The sequence below is a fragment of the Bombyx mandarina genome, chromosome A1 (genome assembly GCF_030267445.1).
Source record: "Bombyx mandarina strain Sakado chromosome A1, ASM3026744v2".
Lineage (NCBI taxonomy): Eukaryota > Metazoa > Arthropoda > Insecta > Lepidoptera > Bombycidae > Bombyx > Bombyx mandarina.
The window spans coordinates 5,910,386-5,936,732 of NC_143234.1; the positions used below are offsets into that span (position 1 = coordinate 5,910,386).

The window sequence follows — 26,347 nt, forward strand, 5'->3', positions numbered from 1 at the left end:
GGTTTTAGAACTAGTATAACCTGAAAGCTGAGATATCCACTCTCTTTCCAGTTGGATCCATCATAATGTATCTAAGACTTCGATGGCATTTCGCCTTTGTATGAGCCGGATTTCGGCTGTAGTTTAAAGGAGGCAGCGTAACGAAAGAGGCAAAGCTCTTCTTTCCTCTCGGCGCGGTGCCACTGTCCCCGATCCGAGGATTGCAAGAGGGCATTGGTCTAGTTCGAGCCCCTCTAGAGTGGTAGTTCCCTCCCGCTGATGGCCACTGGCTGACCTGAGGGGGTAGCGCCCCATGCTACCGTAACTCTTCTTAAAATTTTCAAGATTACTATGTCGATTTATGTAAAACAAGTAAGTTGCTTAACGTTTAGTACATTTCAGTATTTTATTTATTTATTTTATGACACAGTTTTAGATTTAATCTGTTAATATTTATTTAAGGCTTTGCTCTCTTCTGGATAAATTAATGTTTAATTAGTTATGAATGTGTAAACATCGGATAACAAGGAAATTAAGGAACATCCAAACCCTATTCCATTATTTTGTTCCTTGAAACGATAACAAGTCAAAGCAAATTAAGCAATTAAATGAATTGACATTTGAATTTTAAATTAATAAAATCGAACGAAATCGTTGCAACTTAAAATAATAATGAAATATCAAATACATAAAATTTGTAATAAAAAAAAAGCCTTTAACACTGATACCTATAGTTCAAAGCACTCAACAAACATATAATGTTAATGATCATTTAAAAGGTCAGGCAATGAGGTAGCCATCTTAAGAATTTAAAATAGCGAAAATAAAGTAAAGGACTGTTAATGAACTATTATTACGTACGTATAGTTTGATAAGCGTAGGCGGCAGTCGCCGTAGAAACCGAGGGCGGAGCTCTGGTTTCCCATAGCGCATGCGCTGAGGCGCAATGCAATTCGACCGGGCATAAAAAAACCACACGATAAAGTGAGAAATATCAATAATTATAGAGACAAAAACTTTAAAAAAAAAATCTACAGTACTATATAGTTATCTTTACAGTTATAGATGACGCACGTAGCGCATACTATAGATCTGCCGAATACAATAATTTATTAATTGAACACGATAATGTAACAAAATAAAACATGCATGAAAATAGGTTTGGAATGTTGATTTTCATTTTAATCCGACTTAGTTCTTGAAATGCGTAGGCGGCGACTCCTTTAGCATTTGGGGGCGGCGCCCCATACCCAGCCAGTGGTCGAAATAGCCACGATGCGAGAGTGAGGAATGTAAAAAATTGCAGAAAAACCTACTTCAATTAAAAATTGTTGGCAGACTTTTATGATATTAAAAGACTTTTAAGATTAAAATTAAGAACATACCTTTTGTTTCGCCACTGTAGTTCTCTTGTAGTCCGAATTAAGGCGCATGATACCAAAAAAATCAAACCATTGTTGAGTTCAAGTGTTTTTTTAATGAGCCCAGAGGCTGGGTAATGGTAGCCATCTTGTCCATGACTCGGCTGACTATGAGAGCCGCACCCAATATGCATCGCGCATGCGCAGACCATGTCCTAATCCTTTATCGATCCTGCGCTTGACACCGGCAACTGCGAATTTAAGCAAAGAAAACCTGTACAAAACCCTCGATTGCAGTAATTTAAAGTATATAATAGTCGTTGTTTACATCTTACCACTGCGTTGCCATTGTTGCCCCTTCTACCTTTTTCATTCACCCCCTCCCCTATCTCCCGCATTAAAAAAGTACTTTCGAATAATATGTAAAACGCATAAAAACACTGCAAAACTTTAAAATAACAACACACTACATAGTAAAACATTGACACATTCACTAAAAACATCACTATAATTACATAATAAATAAATCAACACTTAAAAACACAATGAATGCACAAATCAAAAAACTTTCACATACACAAAATCACTGTTTATCATTAAATAAAGCACACTCGTTCACTCATTCAACACTGATTTCAACACAAAGAAATTTATGATATTACGTGTCACACGTCTGAACATGACGAGTGCTCTTCTGGTAATAAATCAGGAGGCGCGATCCCTGAGGGGGGGAGAAGTCCTGGGCCGGTCGATGCAGCCTGCGCCTCGGTACCAATGCGTTTGTATTGTACACTCTCTAGAGAGATCACTTAGGCATGAGACACAGTGAGTAAAATGCAATATGTAAATAATTAAATTTATAACAAATTAAAAAAATTCATGTAACAAATGAATGCAATCAATAAGGATTGTATCGTGAAAATTAATAACAAAATTCACAAATTACAAATAGTATTTTACGGGTTCTTTTCACGGTTTTTTAATTTTAATATGTTCCCGATATTTTAGTCACGATCACAGAACCAGATTATTGAATAATAGTATTGTAATGTACATAACCAAGAAAGCTTAAAACAACTCGCAAAATCACAACTCTCCTCCACGACATTTTACAAAAACTTCGTTTGTTTGTAAACATTTGTATGGCCTTGTATTTTACATAATTTCGATTTCTAGATTATAAACTGATTTTGAAAAAATTTGCAGGAGATGAAAACAAGTTCATGTACGCTTTATAAGATCTCAGTGTATCCCAAGCCTTTACAACGTAAAACAAGCTTTCAACAGTCAGTGCCTTTGGCACAAGGCCTGCTAACATAAAATGAACTTTAAGCCTTTAGACATTAGAGCCAATCTCGCTTATAGTTCCATCGTGCATCGCTAGCTGCTCGTGGTACAGGATTGAGGCTGAAAATTTCTAGGAAATTCAATCTGCAATTTACGTTGCGCAGAATCGAGATGCACCGTCCCAATTCCAAAACGGCCGATTTACTAGCTGTATTGATTTGTCCCGGGCCAGACGGTACCTAGGTACCCTGGGCTAATGCGTAATTAATTTTCAATAGGTTACATGTATGGAGTACATGAAGAAATAAAGAAAATTGATGTTTGGTATAGAGATAGCTGTAAGATAAACAGAAACGCAAATATATTTTTTTATTGCTTAGATGGGTGGACGAGCTCACAGCCGACCTGGTGTTAAGTGGTTACTGGAGCCAATGGACATCTACAAAGTAAATGCGCCACCCACCTTGAGATATAAGTTCTAAGACATATAGTTACAACGGCTGCCCCCCCCTTCAAACCGAAACGCATTACTGCTTCACGGCAGAAATAGGCGGGGCGGTGGTACCTACCCGCGCGGACTCACAAGAGGTCCTACCACCAGTGAGCTACCATCCTGTACCACATTGAGATAATGAATAAAAAAGTAGCTTTAAATTTCTTACCAGTCTTACTTAAATTATGTTAGTCGACATTGATTGTTGATTACAAAAAGTCGCAATGAAGTCATTCTTACCGTTCATTTTCACAAGCATAACGAGAAAAAATATAATAAAATGAAGTTAGTTTCTCTTTATTTTCAACAATAAGATTATAATATTATATTCAATAAATAATTCATACAAATTCACATAATGTTTAATAGGGATTTATTTTTCTCGGGAAACTTATGCATCGGATAGATAAAACAGTTTTCCTTGTAAATCATAAATAAAATTCAAAAAGGTTGAAAAAGGAACATCAAGGGACCAACAGAAATTAGCATGCATCGCGTCTCTTTAAATATTTGACATACCAATTAGCGGGCAGGTAAAGCTGCTTGTGACGTCATAGGATGACCACGCGTTCATTTTGTATTATGGACATAAAAATCGTATCACTAATAAAAAACCCAAAAACCGTGAAACTCTTCGTTTTCTCATTTATGGTAAATAACGCAAAAATACAATCCTCATACCTTCAAGAAATATAAAAACTCACATGCGAAAATCCTGAAATACAAAAAAAATCTCCGTTGTAAGATAAACACGTCCCACAATAAGAGACATATATAAATATATAGACAGTCATCGTGGCCTAAGGGATAAGACGTCCGGTGCATTCGTGTTGAGCGATGCACCTGTGTTCGAATCCCAGGCGGGTACCAATTTTTCTAATGAATTACGTACTCAACAAATGTTCACGATTGACTTCCACGGTGAAGGAATAACATCGTGTAATAAAAAGTGAAACCCGCAAAATTATAATTTGCGTAATTACTGGTGATAGGAACTCTTGCGAGTCCGCACGGGTAGGTACCACCGCCCTGCCTATTTCTGTAGTGAAGCAGTAATGCGTTTCGGTTTGGAGGGTGGGGCAGCCGTTGTAACTATACTGAGATCTTAGAACTTATATCTCAAGGTGGGTGGCGCATTTTACGTTGTAGATATCCATGGGCTCTAGTAACCACTTAACACCAGGTGGGCTGTGAGCTCGTTCACCCATCTAAGCAATAAATAAAAAAAAATACTAGGCATATACATGGTAACAATCTGTGCCTTTCAATTAGTATCGCGCAAATATGGACACAAAATGATGGTCACCCTAACCCGAAAAGCGGGTCGCATTCAGCCGTTTGAAGTTTGCAAGGGCGCACTTTGGAAGCGATACTGGTGAAAATGTTGACGTTTTCAAAGGTGTTCCGCTTTGGTCGTGATAAAGATAATTATTCGAATTATCAACCACGGTGTTTGTTTAGTCCTTAACCATGTTCTACTTATTACGCTTCTTTAAATTTAGCTGAACAGACTGTGAAAAAACTTTAATTAGAGAGCTGTAAGAGCACTGTTGCTTATTACAGCTATTATTTGGATTAACCTAGGGATAGTAATTCTTCATTGACAACTGGAATTATAATCGCACTTAACTGGGCACTTTGATTTTTAGTATAATCTGAGACTCAATCTACGGTAATACACAAGAATTACATATTTTTTTTAGCTTATTGATTTTCTGTGCAGGTGGAAAAATAATTTATTTTAACACAATTTTATTAGATTAGTCTGTATATATACAGGGTGTTACAAAACTACCCGTAAAGCCTAAAGGAGCTTAAAAGGGGCCTTAGAACGAGTTCATTCGCTATATTTAACAACCGTAGTAATGCTGTATAACATACCCAAAAAAAAAAAAAAAAATATTTTCAGTGATGTGCATATCTTATTTCAGTAAAATTAAAGAGTAAACTACGCAGAATGTACCTACCTACATTTATATCCCATTCGCGGAACGACAAAAATTTTGACAAATACGACAAGTCCTTGAGTATAATGACATTCTCGTATTGAGGTAGCAAACATTTATGAATGAAAAATAGAAAAATTGTTAAAGTAGACAATTATTAGCTAAAATAGGTACGTAGGCCTTTCTGTTAAATAATCTGGTTCCCTGACATGACAGGTTATTAGGGTTGACAAATTTTTTGGCTTTGTCAATTAATTATATTTTTTACGGGGTATTTTATAACATGTTGTATAGTCCTTTGGACATCAATTTCACCGATTAGCTTGAACACTTGCATTTGCATCAACGACCGATGGCGATACAATAATTTTACAACAAATACCCCGACCGGAGTATCAATGGAACAAAAAAACATGAAATTAATTGTTAGGTCGGTTTGCTATTTACTTATCAACAGCTACTGATACAAAAGCAACCGATTGACAAACAGAGGAGAAAAAGGCATCGGCGGGGTGTCCTCGGTCGGGCGGGCACACAGTTCCGTCGTGAGGTCAGCTCCGACCCTGACCGGGTAGCGAACGATGCCATCCACAATAGAATATAAGCCCGATGTAGAGATTTAAAAGCGGCTCAATTTTGTTGAACCGATCGTCTTTCAGATTTGGATATGCCAAATTTGTCTATTTCAGAATAAGTAAAAGGGGAGAATCCAGTCAACGCAGTTTTGGTATCAGCGAATTAAAAAAAAAACGCAATCTCCTCAATGAACCCGCAGAAGCAGACAGACGGCTTTCGGCTTAGTTGTTTGATGTCCAATGACCAAGCGAAGTATCTGTCAACATAATTTCGAAGATCTATGACCGTTTTACTGAATGCTATTGTAACACCATAAAAATTATAATCTGGCAACTGTGACCATTTAGTAGTCTCACGATGAATTCGAAATTTTTGAATTTATTTACTTACTTCTGAATCTGTCCCAGTATTCATCAAGAGACCGCAAGCCGGGGTAATAGAGAGTATCAGCAAATAGGCGTGTGTTGTTGCCATCAAAGCTCGTGTGTGACGTCACAGAGATTATATACGCTGTATCTCAAAACTAATTTAATATACGTGCATTTATGGATGATGTTCCCTATTTTATTTCTTATGTAAACTCAAAAACATAAGCAGTATTAGTTTTGGACTAAAAACGCCGGAATGTTGTTCTAACAGCAAACACGGTTTTAACGAATAGTATCCCAATGATGACACATCATTGATTCCTTGATTAATTCGAATCAACGACACTATAGCGAACAAACTTATTATAAGTAACAAGAATACTCAGTCCCTATATTGTTTAACGTGATTCAGCAAAGATCAAGCAATGTAAACAAAATGAATAATTCATTCCATTTCGTTAATGGAATGGTATGTAGGGCAAGCATTGACATTGCCCGCGGACATGGCAGCAATTATGACATTGCAAGATATGCTCAATTCTGATAGGCAAATAATTAAATGGGCGATACTAAAGTAAGGTCAATAGCGCGAAAGAGGCCAATGTAGTTAGATTGGCTATTTTTTATAAGCTAAAAGCGGCATAAGACCTCACGGCTTTGAAAGAAACTACCTACCATGAAACATTAGATTGAATTGACAGGTATCTTCGTGCAACGAATTTCCTCTTCTCTCTAAACTAAAACATATTAAAGTTTCAAGGCAGAGACATACAAAATGTATTCTGCATACATTAACTGTATCTGTGATATGTGTATAGAAATTAAGAATGGACAGAACCTATCCTTAGTAGCGGATGGTAGATAAGGGATAGCAACATTTTAGTCTCAGATTAAGATCCGTTAGGAGCATTCGGTATCCATAACATTTTACTGACATTGATTTTTTTTCCTCCGATATTTGGCCACCACTGTAACTCCTGTGTACCCAGGATCCACAGTGGGACCACACGAAAATACTCCGAACAATAAAGTTCAGGTTACCCGAGAGAAAATTTATATGTCTTGGATCAAGCAACGAATTAAATCAGAAGACCATAGGAGACGTAGAAATTTAGTTAAATCATAGTACTGACTAGTCGTTAAAACAAAAACACACCAAGATTCAAACCTTTGCCATGCATTTGGAAACTATTGACTTAAAATAATAGACCAAACGCTAGCAATTAAAAATCAATACCTTCGTTCTGTATCTGAAACTTTTCGTACCTGACTTCAAGGTAGTTTCATGTACTTAAACTAGATGGAGCCTTAACAAATAACTTACAATAAATAAAACATTTGAGCAAGATACAAATTATAGAATAAGATAAGATAGAAATGAGTTTACCGTTCATCAAAACACGACAATTGTGTTCTAGTTACGTTTTCATATCAGTTCAAATTAAAATAAAGATTTTTGGAATGGTATTTGGTAATAAATACCAATCATTTTGATTAGTTACATTAAAGGGATATTTTTATTAGATACATTTATAGTAGATATTTTTTTTTATTTCGTATGATCAACATGGAACAAAATTATTTTACAATCAAAGAAAAAAAGGCCAATACCCATTTGGTCTGATACAAAATTGTAATTGATAACAAGCCTACCTATTCTAGTAAGTTCGAGGGGCTATAACAGATTCACTGTACGAGAATGATCACAAGCAATCGCTCACTGACACTATGCGTACAAAAACGAGGATTAAGCATAAATCGCGGAAAACATTCTCTAAATTAAAATTCCGAATGTTCCGAACGGTTTATCGGTTTTACTTAATTCGTTTTCTGGTAGAAAGTTTGCAAATTAAACTTAGATTAGCTTCGGTCCAACACCTGGAAACCAATCGAAGTCAAATTGAATCTTTTTAGTTCGGAAGCAAATTGCACGTTTATATCGATCCAGCAAGTTTCCTATCGACATCCGAGCGCAATACATATACAAAAAGGTATCTTATTGAAATGAAATTTGACGAATCAGACCTGACACAAATAAGGGGAGCGTTATTTCCTTAAAATATACCTTACAGCAGTTTCTTTAGTTGCCACCTCCCACCAAAATTCAATCTACTCCGCACCCTTGTTTTAACTATTCGTATATTGTAAGCCCACTTAGATCGCCACCAGTTTTACGAATATCTGTTGTAAAGTATTCTTGCTTTACGTTCCAAAGTAGGTGTTTAGTTTTGAGGTTTAAATTTTGAAATCTCCCGTCAAATTGCCCGTTACCAGCGCGATTAAGAGGCTATTTCAGCGTAACCTTAACTAGTAGGTGAGCTCACGGGGCTCAAACCGGAATGATGCTAACACTGGCTCTAGCAAGAGCAGTGCTTCGCAGAATCTACCACCGGATCGGAAACGCGACCCACTGAGAAGATCCGGCGAGAGACTCAGTGGACTATGTCTATGGGTTAATTCGCTCGACGAGCCCTTCGTCGTAAGCGACGGGTCCGACGAGGACGGTGACCGGTGCTTGTGGTACCTAAAAGCACCGTTAATGGATCGGGAAATTCGTTCGTTAAATCACCAGCAGATGACGGTAAGTTCGTATTCCTTAAAAACGTTAAAATTTAATAAAACTGAGCTATCTATCGTACACTCAGGAAGTTTCTTTTCAATAGTATCGACGCCTTCTTCTTCTGTCTTTAGTAGGACATCGAAAACGACCAATGAGATCGCCATTCTATGTCTAAGAACTTCGGGAACCGCTTTTTACGGATACATTTCAATTTTCTTACCTGCGACGACTAAAGTTGAACATTATAATTATTATGACTATTCACATATTTATGTTATAATGTTATAAGGTACTAGTTGTACCCGTCCGCTTCGCTGGGCATTTAAAATTAACATTATTATTTCTCACCCCCACAAAGGCTCTCATCATTAACGCCCCCGCAACTAGTGTAGGGAGTCCAACACTCATATAAATATTAGTATATCCATTAAGTAAATATGTATCTCGCTGACGGGACACCAGCCGATCGTCATCGCATCCGTCTATCTCCCCCCGGACAAGCCCCTTCTGAGCAGTGACATCGAGTCACTGTTCGGCATGGGAGACTCCGTCATCCTGGCAGGCGATTTAAATTGCCACCACACTAGGTGGAACTGCCACAGTTCAAACATAAACGGTAGGCGTCTCGACGCGTTTATAGACGACCTTACCTTTGAAGTAGTCGGTCCCCCAACTCCAACATGTTATCCGTATAACATCGCGCTCCGTCCGAGCACTATAGACCTGGCACTGCTGAGGAACGTAACTCTGCGCTTGCGTTCCATCGAAGCAATGTCAGAGCTCGACTCAGACCACCGACCTGTCGTTATGCAGCTCGGTCGCCCCCACAACCCAGTCACAGCTACGAGGACCATGGTGGACTGGAAGAAGCTGGGCAAATGCTTAGCCGATGCCGCTCCACCAATCCTCCCCTGCGGCCCGGATTCAACTCCATCCCCCGAGGACACAGTCGAATCCATAAACATCATCACGGATCACATCTCTTCCGCGATCATAAGATCCTCAAAAGAAGTCGATGTGGAGGATAGCTTCCACCGCATCAGACTGTCCCCCGAACTTAGGAACCTCCTAAGAGTTAGAAACGCGGCAATCCGGGCCTACGATCAACTTCCCACGCACTCAAACCGGATTCGGATGCGTCGTCTACAGCGGGATGTAAAATCTCGCCTAAGCGACGCCCGAAATGAGAATTGGGATAGTTACTTAGAAGGACTCGCGCCCTCTCATCAAGCATACTGGCGACTAGCAAGGACTCTCAAGTCCGAAACTACCGCTACTATGCCTCCTCTCGTACGCCCTTCAGGCCAACCACCGGCTTTCGATGACGATGACAAGGCAGAGTTGCTGGCCGATGCACTGCAAGAGCAGTGCACCACCAGCACTCAATACGCGGACCCCGAACACACCGAGGCAGTCGACAGGGAGGTCGAGCGCAGAGCTTCCCTGCCACCCTCGGACGCGTTACCCCCCATTACCTCTGACGAAGTTAGAGAAGTAATAGAAAACCTTCAACCTAAGAAGGCACCCGGCTCCGACGGCATCCGCAACCGCGCGTTAAAACTCTTACCAGTCCAACTGATAACAATGTTGGCTACCATCTTAAATGCCGCTATGACGCACTGCATCTTTCCGGCGGTATGGAAAGAAGCGGACGTTATCGGTATACACAAGCCGGGCAAACCGAATAATGAAACCGCTAGTTACCGACCGATTAGTCTCCTCCCAGCGATAGGCAAAATTTACGAACGGCTCCTTCGGAAACGCCTCTGGGACTTCGTTACCGCGAATAAAATTCTAATAGACGAGCAGTTTGGATTCCGTGCCAAACACTCGTGCGTACAACAAGTGCACCGCCTCACGGAGCACATCTTAATAGGGCTAAATAGGCGTAAACAAATCCCGACCGGCGCCCTCTTCTTCGATGTAGCGAAGGCGTTCGACAAAGTCTGGCACAACGGTTTGATCTACAAACTGTACAACATGGGAGTGCCAGACAGACTCGTGCTCATCATACGAGACTTCTTGTCGAACCGTTCGTTTCGATATCGAGTAGAGGGAACTCGTTCTCGTCCCCGTCATCTGACTGCCGGAGTCCCGCAAGGCTCCGCACTCTCCCCGTTACTATTTAGTTTGTATATCAACGATATACCCCGGTCTCCGGAGACCCATCTAGCGCTCTTCGCCGATGACACGGCTATCTACTACTCGTGTAGGAAGATGTCGTTGCTTCATCGGCGACTCCAGACCGCAGTAACCACCATGGGACAGTGGTTCCGGAAGTGGCGAATAGACATTAACCCCACGAAAAGTACAGCGGTGCTATTCAAAAGGGGTCGCCCTCCGAATACCACTTCGAGCACCCCACTCCCCAATAGGCGCGTAAACACCTCCGCCGTTAGCCCCATCACTCTCTTTGACCAGCCCATACCGTGGGCCCCGAAGGTCAAATACCTAGGCGTCACCCTCGACAGAGGGATGACATTCCGTCCCCACGTAAAAACGGTACGCGATCGCGCCGCGTTTATACTAGGACGACTCTACCCAATGCTTTGTAGACGAAGCAAACTGTCCCTCCGTAACAAGGTAACCCTCTACAAAACTTGCATACGCCCCGTCATGACGTATGCAAGCGTAGTGTTCGCTCACGCGGCCCGCACCAACTTGAAACCCCTTCAGGTTATACAATCCCGATTCTGCAGGATAGCCGTCGGAGCACCATGGTTCCAGAGGAACGTGGACCTCCACGATGATCTGGAGCTCGACCCCGTCAGTAAGTATCTACAGTCGGCATCGCTGCGCCACTTTGAGAAGGCGGCACGACATGAGAACCCTCTTGTCGTGGCCGCCGGAAACTACATACCCGATCCTGTAGACCGTTTGGTAAACCGTCGACGTCGCCCAAAGCACGTCATCACGGATCCTCCTGATCCATTAACGGTGCTTTTAGGCAATACAAGCACCGGTCACCGTCCTCGCCGAACCCGTCGCTTGCGACGAAGGGCTCGACGAGCGAATTAACCCACAGACACAGCCCACTGAGTTTCTCGCCGGATCTTCTCAGTGGGTCGCGCTTCCGATCCGGTGGTAGATTCTGCGAAGCACTGCTCTTGCTAGGGCGGTGTTAGCAATTCTCCGGTTTGAGCCCCGCGAGCTCACCTACACAAGCTAGGGTACGCTGAAATAGCCTCTCAAGGCTATCAGCATAGGTAGGAAAAAAAAAAAAAAAAAAAAAAAGTAAATATATTTTCTACATGGATACCAAGTTTCAAGTCAATCGGATGCATGGTTCAGTAGTTATAACGGAACATCCGTAAAAACCACTGTAGATTTATATATTATAAGATAAGATAAGATCACATTTAGTGAACCTTAATGAGAAATTAAAATCGCAAAGGCTACTAGGAGAAATTTTAATGTTTCTTAAGTTACGTCAAGAGAGCCAATTTTTTCAAAGACGAACTTATTCAGGATTCAACAAGAAATTAGGGTGATCTCGAAAAATTTAAACTCCTTAAAACAAAATCTGATAATGGGAGTGAACTGAATTTTTCTTTTGTGATTCCTGTCAGCCGTTTTTCAGGGATCTGTAATCTACAAAGGGCCCGTGGGATTCACTGCTCCCCTCGTGAAAATTTTAATGGCACGTCTAGATACGCTTTGTTAAGGCACTGAGCATTCAAGGGATAATTGTTGACATTGTTATAGCTTAAAGATTTTTTAATTATAATTGGACATTTTGTGGATCCAGAGTTTTATTTATAACGCTGTAATAGAAGACTAGGCTTGTAATGTTATAAATGTACATTACATGTTCTTTTAATTTCATTTCATTCGTTGAAAAATGATAAAATTTGCGTCACCCAACGAAATTGTCGAGGATTTTTTTTTGTTTAGATTGGTAAACGAGATCACAGTTCACCTGGTATTCAGTGGTTACTGGAGCCCATAGACATCTACAACGTAAATGCGGCACCCACCTTGAGATATAAGCTCTAAGGTCTCGGTATAGTTACAACGGCGGCCCCACCCTTCAAACCGAAACGCATTACTGCTTCACGGTAGAAATATGCAAGGCGGTGGTACCTATCCGCGTGGACTCAAGAGGTCCTACCACCAGTAATGGTACAGTACAGGCACAGTAACTATCTTAAGGCCCACCTGGTGAAAAGTGTTTTCGGAGCCCATAGACATCAGAACATGATTACCGCCACTGAATGGTAATCATGTCCAGATGAAATGGAAGCGGTAGCTACTTCAACAAACTCAATGAATTCTAACTGAAACAATTATTTTCGAAGGTATGTTATAATTACTTTCAATCAATAACTTTTCATTGCATATGAGTATTCTTATTCATTCTTTCATTGCATATAATAAATAATAATAAATAAATAAATAAATATTTACTAACAGTCACGCCACATTAACTGGTCCCGTGATAAGTTCGTAAAGAACTAGTGTTACAGGTACCAGATAACGGAAATAAATATAAGATTTTTATTATACACATACACATATTTAATATACATCCATAACCCTGGAAAAGACATTTATATTTATCATACAAATATCTTCCCTTGGCGGGATTCGAACCCGCGACCCCCTTGTGTAGTGACCATGTCACTTACCACTACACCAGACGGCCGTTAATATGAGTATTCTTTTACTGGTGGTGGGACCTCTTGTGAGTCCGCACGGGTAGGTACCACCACCCTGCTTATTTCTGCCGTGAAGCAGTAATGCGTTTCGGTTTGAAGGTTAGGGCAGCCGTTGTAACTATGCTGAGATCTTAGAACTTATATCTCAAGGTGGTTGGCGCATTTACTTCGTAGATGTCTATGGGCTCCCGTGACCGCTTCACACCAGGTGGGCTGTGAGCTCGGCCACCCAACTAAGCAACAGAAAAAAAAATTGTGCAAAATAAACGTAGGTTCCGTTTCATTCACTGCATTTCTTTCCCTTTAAAAATCTTTAGACATGCGCAAATATAATTAATGTCTGAAGATACTCGTTTCTTTGAATTATTGATGCTCCACGGCTATACGTAGGGTAACAACGAAAAGTAAACGTGACGTATAAAATGGGATTCTATCAAGTTATCATTGTGTTGTTCGAACCACTCAGAACGAACATATTATAAAATTAAGTTCGCAGTACATATTCGCCATAACTATTCACATAACACACAAGATAATCGGCACACGTTTTCGCTTGTGCAGTATTTTCTTGACAACCACCATCCTATTCATACAACACGTTGCTTTAAAATATTAGGTTCGATTTATTTATCCGACTGGTGGTAGGACCTTTTGTGAGTCCGCACGGGTAGGTACGACCGCCCTGCCTATTTCTGCCGTGAAGCAGTAATACGTTTCGGTTTGAAGGGTAGGGTAGCCGTTGTGACTGTACTTGAGACCTTAGAACTTATATCTCAAGGTGGGTGGCGCATTTACGTCGGACATTTCAATAGGCTCCAGTAACCACTTAACACCAGGTGGGTTCTGAGCTCATCCACCCATCTAAGCAGTAAAAAAAATAAAAAAAACTCACGAACGACCGCCCATGAGTGGAATACTCGTCTTTAATCGTATCTTGTACAAAAAGCGCTGTATAGAATGAGTGTAAGTTGTGTGTTCCCTAAAACGGGACCAAATCCAGAGCTGAAAACTAAACCTATATTGATTATACATATCTTAGTAACACAGCTTAGTACATTCAAGAAATATATTCATAGAAACTTAAGGACTTGTGTTTTTAATTAAGTATTAATAAATAAGGTATTCCGGTTGGATCGTTGGATAGTACAAACGTCACAAATTTTGCTCCCAGAATATAAAAACATTACTGTTTAAATACTGAACAAAACTATAAACTGTGCAAGTGAATCGTGTAATAAGGACTAATAGTGGAAATAAAGTGATAAAAACAACTTGTATATTTTGCTCCGAACAAAATAAGTGCAAAAAATCATTGTAATAACATAACCTATAAATAATAGTTTACTTTGACACTTTATAACAGTGCTACCAACATCAGAGATAAGAACATTACGTTCCGTTACACGCAATCTATTATTTTAGTACTGGCATTAAAAAAAAAAAAAAAAACCTTTTATTATTAAAATCTGAATTCATAAATTTAAAATGGACGAGCAAATGCAATTACTATTTTCAAAAATAAAACAAGAAATGGAAAAACAAACAACAACCCTAACAGATTCAATCACAAAAGCGGTATTAAAAGAAATGGATGATAAGTTAACACCAATTATAGAAGAAAATTTGTTTCTAAAGAATGAAGTAGAGAAATTAAATGAGAAAGTGAAACGCTTAGAATTTGGAAAAAAGGAGAATAATTTAATATTCTACGGCTTCGAGGAATCGAATGAAAATATTAACATAGTAGAAATGGTATCAACAACTTTAAACGATTCGGGTATCGAAGTGCATAAAACACATATTAACAAAGCGTTTAGAATTGGTAAAATAAAAGAAAGAGCACGCCCAATTTTAATTAATATGCTAAACGCATGGAAGAAAGATGAGATTTTGCGAAATAAGAAAAAGCTGCCAAAAAATATTTACGTTAAAGAGGATTATAGTAAAGAAGTTTTAGAAAGAAGGAAAGAACTAATACCTCAGTTAAGGGAAGAACGAAAAAAGGGACGTATAGCATACATAAAATACGACAGACTAATTGTTGAAGGTGAAGCAAGTGGGATGCGAGATAAAAGGAAGAGAGATCAATCTACCTCACCAAAGACAAAGAATGATACTGAAAACGCCCCGACAAAAGTAAACAAAATAAATGCCTTCGAAAGGATGTACAGGAATAGGGCTCACTCAACATCCCATATAAATAAAGTATAGCAATCAACACACATCGGAAACCGGAAAATCAGAACAAATGAACGAAAAATTACTAACAAGACAAACAAAACAACAACACCTCTCCCAAGCTGGCTGGTCACTGTGGCGGATATCGACCAATCCCTTCCAGCTCTAATAAAGGAAAATACCAATATTACCAAAACACCAAAACTAAAAGAAAATAGGAAGCTATATATTCCTACATCATTCCCCAACCCGACTTGTCCTCGTGGGGAATTAGACTGTAACCCTCCACCAAATACAGAAACAGACCAAGACGTAAAACAAACCCTCAAAATCTGCACTTATAATGTAAGAACACTTTCATCAACAGAACGATTCCTAGAATTAACGAATGCTCTAAAAAATATTAATTGGGACATTCTAGGCCTCGCAGAAATCCGAAAAATGGGATGTAAAATCGAAGAGTACAACGACCTTATCTTTTGCTACATTGGCGAAACTAAAGGACTACATGGAGTAGGATTTTTAATCAAGAAAAAATATAAAAACAACATCACCAACTTTATAGGAATCTCAGAAAGAGTAGCACTTTTGCAAATCAAATTTGAAAGCCTCTCCTTATCAATAATCCAAGCATACTCGCCGACAGAGAGATCAACAGAAGAAGAAATTGAAAAATTTTACGAAGATATTGAATATGCTCACACCAAGACGGAAGGAAAGGTCATAGTCATGGGAGATTTCAATGCGAAAATAGGTTGCCCGAAAACAAACTACTATCCAGTAATGGGAAAATATGGTTACGGAGTGAGTAATGAAAGAGGTGAACGTCTCTTAAGTTATGCTTACCAACACAAACTGTCAATAATGAACTCATTCTTCAAAAAGAAGAAGAGCCGCAGATGGACATGGTTATCACCGGACCAAAAAACTAATAATGAAATAGATTTTTAAATGATAAATCACCATAAACTCATAACTAATATCGAGGTACTAAGCAAATTTAACTTTTCTTCCGATCATAGATTAGTGAGAGCATCATTACTTTTAAGTCGTCCAGTAAAGAGCAGAAGAAGCTACACAACACCATTTAATGTCCCTAAGACAGAAACAGAAATTAAAAACTATATCGAAAATCTACGAATACACACAGAAAATATAGAAACAGAGTGTAATGATATCCAAACATACTACGATATCCTAGAAAGAGGCATAACAGAGAGTCTAAAATACAAAAACAGTGCACATGCTCATCAACACAATATTTTCTCCAAAGATACAATCCAGCTTATAAAAAGGCGCACGGAACTATCATACACAAAGAATAAAACTAAAGACATGAAAGAAGAACTCAGCAGAATATACAAAGAGGCTAGTAGGTCAATCCGTAAGGACTACAACGACCACAGATATGAGATTATCTCAAGAAACATACAGAATTTTAGAAGTACCAAAAAAGCCTACAAAGAATTAACTACACATAAGTCATGGATTCAAAAACTCGAACATAACTCACTAGAAACAAAATCTAGAAAAGATGTAATAAACCATGCGACAGACTTCTATAAAAACTTATACAAGAAACAAAACAGCATTGAAACGAAAGCGCAAATAACTCACATGAACACAACAGACTGCATCAGAAAAATTCAAGACTCCGAAGTGTACGAACAAATGAATAAGTTGAAGCCTGAGAAGAGTCCCGGACCAGATGGACTATGTAATGAGGCCCTTAAAATAGCAGCACCTATTTTAACACGCCATTTTACGAAATTGTTTAACATGATACTAGACGAAGAAAAAGTACCGAAACAATGGTGTGCATCAGACATAATTTTACTCTTCAAGAAAGGATGTCCCTTAGATATAGGAAATTATAGACCCATAAGCCTGCTGGCGAGCATATATAAACTATTTTCATCCATAATTTTAAAGAGAATATCCGACGACATCGACAAGCTGCAACCAAAGGAGCAGGCGGGATTCAGATCAGGCTTTAACACAATGGACCACATACAAACACTAGAGCAGGTCATAGAAAAATACAGAGAATATAAAAGACCTCTGTATGTGGCCTTCATTGACTACAGTAAAGCTTTCGACAGCATCAGTCACTGTTCAATCTGGAACGCATTACAACAATCAAATGTTAACTATAAATACATCAATATCTTGAAATATATCTACACAAAAAGTACGAGCAGAGTTAAATTAGAAACTAGAGGAGACGAGATAAAAATAGAACGAGGAGTCAGACAGGGAGATCCTCTTTCCCCGAAGCTGTTCATAGCAGTACTTGAAACTATTTTTCAAAAACTAGATTGGAAAAAAAGGGGAGTGTACATAAACGGACACTACCTAAACCATCTGAGGTTCGCTGACGATGTTGTTATAATTGCTGAAACTGCCAAAGACCTAGAGGAAATGATGAGATCACTGGACTGCGAAAGTTCAAAAATCGGCCTAGAAATGAATGTAAGCAAAACTAAGATATTAACCAACAATCACGAACGCCCGATAATGATAAAAGGTAACAATATAGAATACGTCAGCGAATACATCTACTTAGGGAAGCAAATCTCATTCAAAACGACAAGCAACGAAGAAGAAGTAACAAGAAGAATCAACGCAACTTGGAAGAAATTCTGGGCACTAAAAGAAATCCTAAAAGGGAACTACAGCTTGCGTATGAAAAGGGCAACATTTGATACATGCCTGTTACCCTGCTTGTTGTATGGCTGCCAAACGTGGATATTTACTAATAAAATAAAACAAAAAATTAAATGCAGTCAAACAGCCATGGAAAGGAGCATGTTGAAAATTAGAAGAATACATAGAATTAAGAATGAAAGCATTCGTCAAAAAACTAAACTTACCGATGCTCTCAGCCACGCACTCTCACTTAAGTGGAGATGGGCCGGACACATCTCACGATACCCAGACAAAAGATGGACCATTGGAGCCACACGATGGAAAGGACCAATGGGGAAAAGGAATGTTGGTCGACAATTAAGACGATGGGCCGATGACATAACACACGTCGCAGGAAACGACTGGATAAAATCAGGCAAGGACAAGGAGTCATGGAAAAGGATGGAGGAGGCCTTTACCCAGATAGGGGTCCAAATCTCATAAATAGTACTAATATTAAATAATTAATTAATTATAAGTATGTAACCTTTTAATTTTAAACTACAACTTACTAACAATCATTGTGTTATAAATCGAGAGTGAGAATTGGATTAAATGGCTTTATTATTATTATATTATTATTATATTATTATTATTATTATTATTATAAATAAGATCATTGATGTACCAAAAAATGAAATTCAAAAAGGAAGGAAACATTGAAAATGGCAGTTACATTCAAATATTCAATTTCGTTCCTTTATTTATCATTCCTGGATAATCATGGTCATATTACCCAGGGTTGAAGCCCAGGCTCAGGTGTTTACGAAAATACATTTAAAACAACTCCATTAAATATTCCATTATGTGACATACTTTGAAGGTAATTACGTACAGTACTCGGCTCAAGATAACCGAGACATCTTTTAGAGAGAAGCGAAATAGTTTCAAATTTGATGCAAAAATTAATCTCTCGTTTTGACGTTGAGACCTCGAAGCTATAAGAGATACGGGTTACTGTCACGTCGAATCTTAACCTTGTTTCAAACCTTCCAATATCTGCTATTCTGACCTGCCAATATAGCATACCAAAAAGGTAGGGTTTTGCATCTGGTCATGAAACATTCAATTGATTAGATTAAGGTCATTACAGCGTGCTCATGTACTGACGGTAACAAACACATCACAAATACGAAACTGATTACTTAGGTACCATCAAAATTGCTAAACTCTGTTCGTACCTGTCTCGACATATACATATTAGCAAAAACTTACAGTCCACTGTTCGCATGGGGAGACAGTTGAGTTAAATAGTGCTCACCTACCGATTTCAATTTTTAAATATGCAGTTTACGAATCAAAGTGCGTTACACATAATTCATATAACAGCGTTGATCTCTGATTCGTGCAATTGTAAGGTTACGGTATTATTAAATGGACGTGCATATGTGGTCGATTTATTAACTGATTAATTTTTCTTTGGTTCAGATGGATAAACTCACACCTTGAGACATTAACTCGAAGTTTCAATTTCATTGGAACAACTCCCACATTAGCTGCCTGTTGGCGGATAGGATTACTCGATGCCCTACTACTAACAAGCAGCAATACTAATTACGAATAAAAATATACATGAGAATGGTAATAATAACAGAGACCCGATTTTTTTTTCATTTTAATCTTCATACCCGGCCTTGCCGTCAATTTAAATACACACGATATTTTCACTCGCATTAGTCGTAAATGAACTAAGCGATACTGGTTCATATTAAAATAGAATGACCTCACCGTTGAAGCACCCAATTGAATGAACTCAGTGTCACTTATTAAATTCTATATGCACCGTTGGTAGAAGGGTCGGGATTGTGATAATTTTATTGCCGAAAGGATTGCTCAAGATACTTTTAAATATGATTTCTGGACAATATATTTTAACGGAAGGGCATAAAAATTCCAAATGTTTATCCATTGCTAGTCAAATCCGGTAACGATAAAATACATGGATTTCGTATTTTCTTCGGTTAGATCTGGCATTTTTATTCTTATAGTATGTATAATAATTAATATATCGACGTTTCAAATACGTACTATTCATTAACAGTTGTATATTGTGTTAATTACGGTCTAATTTTAAGCACCGCAAAAGGATTGTTAATTATGTCTGCAATCCACGAAAACTGGAGAAAAGTCTGCACATTCAGGATTCTATAAAAGTGTTTTTTATTCTTATACCGGGTTTCACTTATAATTCTTCAATGCTTCCAAATTAAAACCAAACGTATTGCAGAAAAATGCAAAGCCTATATGTACTGATATTTTAGTAACCGTTTTTTTTGCGTAAGTCAGCGAACGAGCTAACGCCCAGCCTGATGTAAAGTTAAAGCTATCTATTGACATCATAACGGGAATGCTGACGACCTTGGGACATGATTTCGATGTCTCAATTGCCTCATATAACGGCTGTCAAACCGGAACGAATGGCTGTTCTGCGGCACAAGTAAGTAGAAAGACCTTCCCGTGCGTACAAGTTTAGGTATAATAGTTGTGGAGCGCAATTCGCTGATAAGTGTCTAAATACGCTGCTTAAAATGCTTTCACTGGTGGTAGGACCTCTTGTGAGTCAGCGCGAGTAGGTACCACCGCCCTGCCTATTTCTGCCGTGAAGCAGTAATGCGTTTCGGTTTGAAGGGTGGAGCAGCCATTGCAACTATACTGAGATCTTAGAACTTTACACCAGGTGGGCTGTGAGTCCGTCCACGCATCTAAGCAATAAAAAAAAAGATTCTCCGGTGAATCCCTTAATCGTTTATTACGAAATCTATGGAAAGACATGGAATGGTGGTATTCTAAGATCGGCACCACACAGCCGAGTCAACTAATTTCCATTCAGATAGACCATATTACTTGCGACTCATACAAGCTTCTCATCATCATGTCCATTTCATTCACGAACGACTGTCAGATACAAAATGTCACGATAGTGACGTAATCGACGAGGGCGTGGACCGATTCTCGACCTTTGATAGCGCTGTGAATGTTTTGACAATTGACGAAATGGGTACCGCGCCTGTTCTGATAATGTTTTGTTTGGATCCGAAAGTTGTTAGCGTGACAGCGAGGTATGCGCTTTCTGTGATGCTATTACTGCTGCGTGCGCTTGTGCTGTGTTGGGAATTACTCCTGAATTTATTTGTAGCGATTATATTATGTATCTAGTGGCTTCGTGAGTGCGCACTATGTTTTTTTTCCTACCTATTCTAGTAACCTCGAGGGGTTATTCTAGATTCACCGAACTAGTAGGTGAGCTCACGGGGCTCAAACCCGGAATGTTGCTAACACTGGCCCTAGCAAGTGCAGTGCTTCGCAGAGTCTACCACCGGATCGGAAACGCGACCCACTGAGTTGATGCGGTGAGAAACTCAGTGGGCTGTCTATGGGTTAATGTACTCGTCGAGCCCTTCATCGCAAGCGACGGGTCCGACGAGGATGGTAACCGGTGCTTGAGGTACCTAAAAGCACCGTTAATGGATCGGGAGGATCCATTTCTCTTCGTGGCAGCTGCGTACTATTGCGAATTAAGCATTTCACGTCTCAATGCACTACTTATTAATATTATAAATAAGAAAGTAGCTATATCTCTTTGTTACGTTTTCGCGGCCAAAACAAGGGACAAATTTTGACGAATTACAGAATAGAAAAGCTTTGAAATGTGTGAAATTATATAGGCTAGCTTTCATCCCACTATTGAGCATGGGTTGCCGTCCACGCGATATATTGTACTCCAGGTGGGTGGAGCTGCGTATGGAAAGTATGACAAAAAGAAGAGCTCATGTCCGACTTGCAGTTGGTTGCAGGAATACATCGAAATCTCATTGTGATGGCCGCTCTTTGCCTACCTATGATTTGAGATGGAAATCTCAAGTCTACATAATAACGATAATTGGTAGCGCCCATTTCTGATTTACTACATCTCTAATAATTTATACCACTTTCCTAGAATCCACTATTTACACCAAAGTACATAACGCAAATTTTCAAAGTTCAAATTAAAAAAAGATTTAAAATAAAAAAACCAAAAATAAATCGTGAACATACCATGTTAATAATATATTTACCGTCTGTTAAACAATAGATAGATCAGACTCACAGAAAACAGATGTTGACCGCATTACGTAAATCAATTTCACGAACTTTTCAAACAGTTCATTCACCTGGGAACAGATCAGTTCCGTGCATTTCAACTTCTGGATGATATATTCATACTCTCAGGTGGAAAAAAAGATCTTAACAAGGTTCGGCCCTCGAAAAAAAAGGGCTATGCAAAAGGTTTGTTTATCATCTGTGCTAAAGTTTTATTTTGTATTTCATGGTGAACAATCTCGCTGCCCACCTGGTGTTAAGTGGTTACCAAAGCCCATAGACATAGCAACGCGAAAACCACTACCTACCTTGAGAAGTACCTACATGATTTAGAAAAAAACCATTGGTACATTTCTGCGGGATTCGAACCCCTATACTGTCGCATCACTCGATACGAGTACATGGGGCGTCTTATCCTTTAGGCCAAATCTTTTTTTGTAAATTGTAACGGACGTTGACGTCAGCTGCCATGCCCTACCACCAGCCATGCCGCAACGCCATGTTGACATGCCCCCTTCCGCCACTGCCACTAGCCAAAGCCAACGAAGGGGGGATAGTGTTAATAAAACAAGCCATGCCAGCCATTTCTACCTGCTTTCTGCTTTCTTGCACAAATAAAAGAACTTGTCGTTACGCTGCTGTGGATTTTTTTGTCACATCATTTGCAACAAAATATTCTATTTTTCATAATGTCAATAACAAATAGAAAGAGCAATTGTTATGAAAGTAAATCTGTGATTGTGGTCGAATTTCGATTATTATAAAAGATAATTAATTTACCCAAACTCGCTTAACAATAGACATTGAAGGGTTCCTAAGACCAGATTCACCAGTCCGAGAACAGTAGTCATATCCGGAAAGACCCAGAGTGCTTAATTGATGACCGCAAAGAACATTTCATGATTGATACTTCTATGATTTTAATCAGAAATTAATCAAAAATCTTATGGGATTGTAGGCAGTAGCAAAATTAAGTACACAGCTATGTACTTCAGCAGAATTTATACCACGGAATAAAAAAAAAAGAGTAGATTAGTACTACAAACTGATACAGAAAACATTAGTGGAAGTCATTCAAGTTAAGAATATGCAAATATATATTACTCTGTTAACAAGATGCTCTAGTTTAGTCCTAGCGTAGTTGGAAACTAGTGATAATTTGAGTGAACTCCTGTTTCTGAGCATCGGTGAGCACTGACCGTTAGGTTGATCTTTTTTTTATTGCCCATGTAGGCAGACGAGCATACAGCCCACTTGATGGTGAATGGTTACCGTCGCCCATGGACTTCAGCAATGCCAGGGGCAGAGCCAAGCCGCTGCCTACCGCTCATAGCGACGGCGGTGTCGAAAGCAATCAGAGATTTCTTAATGCAATCCAAAAGAGACATCACAAAACTCCCTTCTACTGTAGAAGACAGACTCAAACATATCCACAAATATAAACACACTAGCGACCCGCCCTCGCTTCGCTTCGGAAACATTAAAATACACATGAAACAAAAAAAAATATTAAAAAAAATTAAAAAAAGTAAGCTAATAGCCTATGTTCATCAGGGACAATGTCGGCTTCTAATGGAAAAATAATTTTTCAAATCGGTCCAGTAGTTTCGGAGCCTATTCGAAACAAACAAACAAACAAATCTTTCCTCTTTATAATATTAGTATAGATATAGATATGCGAGTATTACGTCAATATATCGTGTGTCATCATGAACAATTAAGTTCACGGGAAAACCTGAGTAATTGTTTTAACGAAAATAGCCGAAATAACTCTTCGTAGAACGTTCTGTGTGTAAACATTTTTTTCGTTAAGCACTGTGGCAAAACTGTCGTCACCTGTTTGTGATGACACAGTAGAAAGAGAACAGCATAGCAACATTCGTTTGAGCGAAAGAGAAATAAAAACCTGTTTATTATTATATTTTACTAGTATTTATTAATTTACTAGCTGGCCCGGCAAACTTCGTAGTGCCTCAATCGATAAATAAAAGACTTTTGTATAAAATAAACTTAAAATAAACAAAAGGAATCCGTCCGACGCGACGGGGGACACATCAAAGGAAAAACAAAATTGTTATTTTTATTTAATTCCGATTTTCATATTTATCTAAGTACCTTTTAAACCTTCTCTGGACTTCCACAAATAATTCAAGACCAAAATTAGCCAAATCGGTCCAGCCGTTCTCGAGTTTTAGCGAGACTAACGAACAGCAATTCATTTTTATATATATAGATTGCATGTTTTTACTAACGATGTTTTTAAAATTTCACATTGCTATTGAAGTTCTGATCTAAAGCTTGTTTATGTATGTACATTAATTCATAATTACTCCCATAAAAGTTCCGGGTAGGCTAGAAATGTAACTTGTCGTATTTTTAATAGGATTTTGTATTAAAATAGCTGCAGGAATACCGAGTAAGCTTACTGTTAAATTTATACTACGAGGTAGATTAACTGGCGCGTGCGCAGTATCGGATATGACGTCACAGCCGTAATAGCGGTTAGCGGTGCGCCAATCATTATGTCTGCGAGTTTCGTTCAATGCAGACATGTTACTCGCACGATGATTGATGTTTGTCTGGCCTAATATTGATGTTACGAAATTACTAATGTCCTAACACATACTTTTTCATTTTTATTGCTTAGATGGGTGGACGAGCTCACAGCTCACCTGGTTAAGCGGTCACTGGAGCTCATAGACATCTACGACGTAAATGCGCCACCCACCTTGAGATATAAGTTCTAAGATCTCAGTATAGTTACAACGGCTGCCCCACCTTTCAAACCGAAACGCATTACTGCTTCACGGCAGAAATAGGCAGGGCGGTGGTACCTACCCGCGCGGACTCACAAGACGTCCTACCACCTGTTCGTATATTCATCCAATTTAAACATTGTATATTATGTATATGGTATGGTAAGTTTTGTTGTTTAATAATGAATATACGTTTTGTAATTAAATATACCATTAATCACGTCCGATATATTTTTTACTATATAACATCAGTTTGGTTGTAGGAATAATTCGTTAAAATCACCAAAAATTACACTAAATATAAACATCATCAAAAAATCTATATCAAGCTCTAAATACATCAATAGCATTAACGACAGCGTCTTGTGACGTAGTTGGATCGCCCTGGAACCCCCTATCCACCCCCATTATACTCCCTTCGGGGTATCGTCTCACGCGGTTTCCGCGATAGGAATAACGTACATGCCCTTTTGTATTCGATCGCCGAAAATATTCTATCATTTTTAGTCCCTTTTGGAGACCGCTTGGGCGTCAACATTGATATGGTACTGACGTATAATAATTGTTTCCTGGTATGGAACATCCCTTCGTGACACGAAAGAACGTGTACTGAATGGAAAAAATCTATTAATAAGGGATTCAGATACGTTCTTATCCAACTTATACATTTTTACTTTTTTATATTTTTTTATTTTATTACTCGTGGACAGTACTTAACGGTAGGCAAGGGCTTCAATAAGCGACGGTCACCATCAGGTGGGCCGTATGTTCATCTGCTTGCAAGGACAATAAAAAAAGGATACCTTTAGGCCACAAGCTATAGGATACACATTCACGTATCATCAGATGATTTTGACAACAACGATCAATTAAAAAATCTAAAATATCTTTGGCAAAATTATTTATTATTAAAACAAAAATCCATCATTTGAATAAAAAATATCTCTCTGTGAATAACAATTCAAAAGACGTGCCACTCGGTTTTGATAAAACAATCGATAGCATTAAGCGCTCTTGACTCAAAATCACTTGTAGGCAACGGGGTTAGAGAATTATAATCGGAAGTATTACAGATGTCACCCGTAAGTGGTGTCACAATCTTCGTATAGAGTACTAATTTATTTTATTCATGACACCAAGGGCGCGTCGATTGCGTTATGTCAAATATACCGGTTCTTAAAATATAAAATACTTAAATTTATGAAATTATTTTCTCGTTTGGGTATTATTAGTATTTAGGAAAGAGAATCAAGTTTTCTAATAATATAGGTATAGGTCGTGCACTGAATAATTTTCAAAAAGAAAGAAGAAGATTGAGTAATCAAATCGAACCCGATTCCCCAATGAAATCTTAAATTTTCGAAGTTTGGGACGACTTGGGTTTGGTGGTAGATTCTGTGAAGCACGGCTCTTGCTG

The 26,347-nt window shown here is 38.7% G+C and overlaps 2 protein-coding genes across 5 annotated transcripts in view; one reads left to right on the forward strand and one right to left on the reverse strand.

Moving 5' to 3' along the window:
- siz (Brefeldin-resistant Arf-GEF family protein schizo) overlaps positions 1-26,347 on the reverse strand; it is a 223,471-nt gene that overhangs the window by 142,118 nt on the left and 55,006 nt on the right. The gene's annotated exons all lie outside the window — the stretch shown is intronic.
- Positions 14,816-18,538, forward strand: LOC149499483 (uncharacterized). Its single transcript, XM_089739754.1, has 3 exons — positions 14,816-15,005; positions 15,774-16,226; positions 16,680-18,538. The coding sequence occupies exons 1-3, from the start codon at positions 14,816-14,818 to the stop codon at positions 18,536-18,538; spliced, it is 2,502 nt and encodes an 833-aa protein (XP_089595880.1).

Bases quoted from the DNA above. Each gene is read 5' to 3' on its own strand.
- LOC149499483 (XM_089739754.1), top strand. From the start codon at position 14,816: ATGGATGATAAGTTAACACCAATTATAGAAGAAAATTTGTTTCTAAAG. The intron at 15,006-15,773 runs GTATCGAAGTGC...TTTCATCAACAG, and splicing joins AACAACTTTAAACGATTCGG to AACGATTCCTAGAATTAACG. The intron at 16,227-16,679 runs GTGAACGTCTCT...TTTTCTCCAAAG, and splicing joins CGGAGTGAGTAATGAAAGAG to ATACAATCCAGCTTATAAAA.